At 43.5% G+C, this 3,592-nt stretch overlaps 1 protein-coding gene across 1 annotated transcript; it reads left to right on the forward strand.

Moving 5' to 3' along the window:
• Positions 1-1,719: 1,719 nt before the first annotated feature.
• H257_09902 (hypothetical protein) lies at positions 1,720-2,456 on the forward strand (the record flags this gene model as incomplete). Its single annotated transcript, XM_009836283.1, has 2 exons — positions 1,720-1,877; positions 2,255-2,456. The coding sequence occupies 2 exons, from the start codon at positions 1,720-1,722 to the stop codon at positions 2,454-2,456; spliced, it is 360 nt and encodes a 119-aa protein (XP_009834585.1).
• Between the last annotated feature and the right edge of the window lie 1,136 nt (positions 2,457-3,592).

A 3,592-nucleotide genomic window follows, 5' to 3' on the forward strand; every position in this document is an offset into this window, starting at 1 on the left:
TTTCGTATAACTTTTCACCGAGCACGCACTCCTCTATCAAATTAGCCTCAAAACCAGTGACTTTGTATATCGCGATAGACGAATCAATTTACGAATTGACAGTACATAATTTTAAGTTATTTCGACCTTGGTCAATTACGGAGTCATATGTTATACAGTATACAGACCTTCTGGTTAATATCTCACCACATGAGCAATGATACAGTCCTGAAGTGACCACTAAGTGAAATATTATGCAACCATTGATTTTGGAAATCACTCTGGCACTTCGGAAGTCAATAAAATTATAACAAATACAATAAAGCATATTAAGAAAATACCATGTAATCGCCCAATCAAAACAGAAAAAATCAACACGTCACACAAATCAGCCGCGAAAATTGCAATGCACTTGGCGCGAAAACGCACCACAGCAACAAACGACAAGATTTCAAGCGATCGTGTCATCGTGGAGAACTTCTTTGGGCGCCTCAAGACTCTTTGGTCAACTGTCAGCGACAATTATTCGTGGAAGCGTAAGCATTACGACGTCTCTTTCAAACTTGTGTTGCTCTTACGAATGTCCATATTCGTTTTAACCCATTGCGCGACGAAGATGGAGAAGATTTCAATAGGTACTACAATCGATTGATCTCAATTGGTGAGAGAGTGAAACACAAGGGGGCCAGCACCATTTCCAAGTATCACTAAAAGCGCAAGCATCGAATAGGCATTGTACTTACAAGTGAATATGTAGATATGTAGATGTTGCTGCCGATTTTGATAGTGATGATGCAAGCAGTATTTTTGATTAATACTAGTATATCAATTTTTTGTCGAATAACACTCTTTTACGTTTTTGACTATGTGACTGGTAAATGTTGCAATTAAATATAAAGTCACTCTATCCAAAGGAAGTGACTCGGTCAATTGGTTAATCACTCAGTCATTTCGTAAAAATAGAGGCACAAAATTATGTGATGGATTGAATACAATTTGACAGAGTGAGTTTGGAATGTGATGGGTCTATCGACAAACGCTCAGTGACTGTAATGAGAAGAGTATTTTAGATAAATACATAGCGTGTCGGGGTTGCATACTTTACTTGATATGGTAGTTGCGAACAGAATTAACCTCCAATCCTTTGTACAAGGAAAAATTAGTTTTCGCAATTCCTCTACGTACATATTTCCTATGAAAACTTATATATGTTGATTGGTTTGTCCAAATGGCGGCAAATTGAAACCATGGCGCCAACACAACTACAGCCTCATCTCCAACTCAGTCGTGGGCGACCTGCGATCAAGAATTCAAAACGAATGCCCAAGAAACACAAAGACGTCTACTATACCTACCAAAATAAGATGCATATCATCAACTGGCGACGAGACAACGGCATGGAATCTGCATTCGACACCTTCTTCGCCGGTGTGATCGGCCTAACCGCATCAGAAGGAAGCAGATACTGAGATGGGAATCAAAGCGAGGAATCATCACCTTGGCCGCATCCAAGGGCCGAACGAAGGCCATGCGAACACTACGGCCACTTGGCACTTCAACTGTTTTGCCCTACAATGCAGAAGAAAACATTGCACAGTGGGTGGCAGAACTTCGACAGGATAGAATACCAGTGTCCAAGGCATTGCTCACCTGCAAAACCCTTGAAGTTGCTTTCGAGAATGGATTCTCTACCGTACAGTTTGTGGCAAGCCCTGCCTGGATCAAAGTCTTCATGCGGCGATGGAGTTTGGAAATGCGAGTCAAACGCGTTCGGGGCAGGCAAAGCTTGCCGAAGGCGAGAAGGCGCTGGTCGAGTTCAAGAACTCTATACAGAAGATCATCAAAGACCACAATATCGACGAGATATACAACACGGACCAAACAGGCATCAACTACGAGTACCTACCAAAGCAATCCATCGACAAATAGGCGCCAAGACAGTCTGGATCAAGTCGTCGGGGAAAGCCAAGGATCGAATGACAGCCATGGTAATGGCTGACACAAAAGTGACAAAGTACTCGCAGTTTTTGATTCTAAAGACGAAAGCATCAACGATCAAGGAGGTCGTTCAAGAAATTCTTACCCAGCGGTATGGCTTTGGACGCAAAGTTTGGTGCGAGATCGAAGACCTTCAGGCTAACTTTCCCTTGCACATCTACGGAAACCCGTCAGCATGGTGGAACAGCGACATCTCATTGCACTTTTTTTAGTACCTTTTTGGCCATCGCCGAGGAAGATCGCTCAAGCCAGTCTTACTGCTATGGGACGATTTCAGTGCCCACTTCACCGATGATGTCATCGCACGTACCAAGGAGCTTACCGTGCATTTCGCCCGAATCCCACCGACATTCACTTGGTTGGTGAAACCTATCAAGGCGTCAATGAAATTGAAGTGGGTTCAATACCTTCGGAAGGAAGTTGCTCAAAGCGGAGTCGCACGCCGCAAGGACTTTCGACTCAAGTGTCCCAAGCGCTGAGACATCGACGAGTGGATCCATGATGCGTGGGACGCGCTCCCTACAAGAACAGTGATCAAAGGGTTCGAAAAACGTCATCTGGATGATGCCGATACGGACACCTTATGCGACGATGGCGATCTGCAACCCCTGGGCTCGTACGATGGAATGCTGCAACTGCGGCTTTGACAATTGGGTGTTAGGGACGGTTGATGCGCATGACGATGTTACGAGCACGCTGCCTGACGCGGAAGACATGTGTGATGAAGTCTATGGATTATAGTTAGTCTGTGGTAATCTGTTGAAATGTTTACTTACGATTGATGGTGTCATTGTTGGCCCTGCTGTCAAGCACCATGAGTTCAGGGACTCCTCCGAATACCGAATACCAAGGGAACAAGACAGCGCCGGTACCGGCCTAGCAATATTGATGGGCAAGGCCAAGGTGGTCCCACCGACTACTAGGAGCGCGGGCCATTTGACTCTGCCTTGCGAAACTCCCCGAAATCGGTACAGTAATGCCAATTCGCATGTGATGACATGTCGCATTTGTTCGGAATTAACATATCAAGTAATGTATATACCATGGATAATATTATACCACAAAAAATATATTCAAGGACCAAATACTACGTACGATCAAGCTTAAAATATGGGACATTAGGACTTGATAGATACTGTGAAAATCGGTGTTTCAGTATGCTTCTTGGAAGAAACGCTGCTGTACAGTGAATGGGGGAATTTAAGCCACACCTCGAATCGAAGTAAATCATATTATTGGAATATGATTGGAGGGCATACTACGAAATTCGATGAATATTGTGACCAATGATGTTGTTTTGACCAATGAATTTTGTTTATGTGTGTTCTGTATGGTGATTGGCTTTAGATCTGATGAGTAATAGGTAACTTCGATGTGGCTTAAATTTCGATTATCTACCGTACCTTTCGATTCAATGTTGGAGTGGTACTCGGCTGTGACCACTCTGTTTCTAGTCTATTCAATATTTCTATGTGATGTTGGAGGAATATAATTTTATGGGAGTTCTTCGTGGCAATCAAACTCAAATTGAAATCATACAAGTACATTTCTAGGGCTTGCGATGGGACGGTCACGGCATAATGGAAAGTGAATGGAGGTGTCAATGTCAGTTTAC

Source organism: Aphanomyces astaci (genome assembly GCF_000520075.1).
Source record: "Aphanomyces astaci strain APO3 unplaced genomic scaffold supercont1.25, whole genome shotgun sequence".
NCBI lineage: Eukaryota > Oomycota > Saprolegniomycetes > Saprolegniales > Verrucalvaceae > Aphanomyces > Aphanomyces astaci.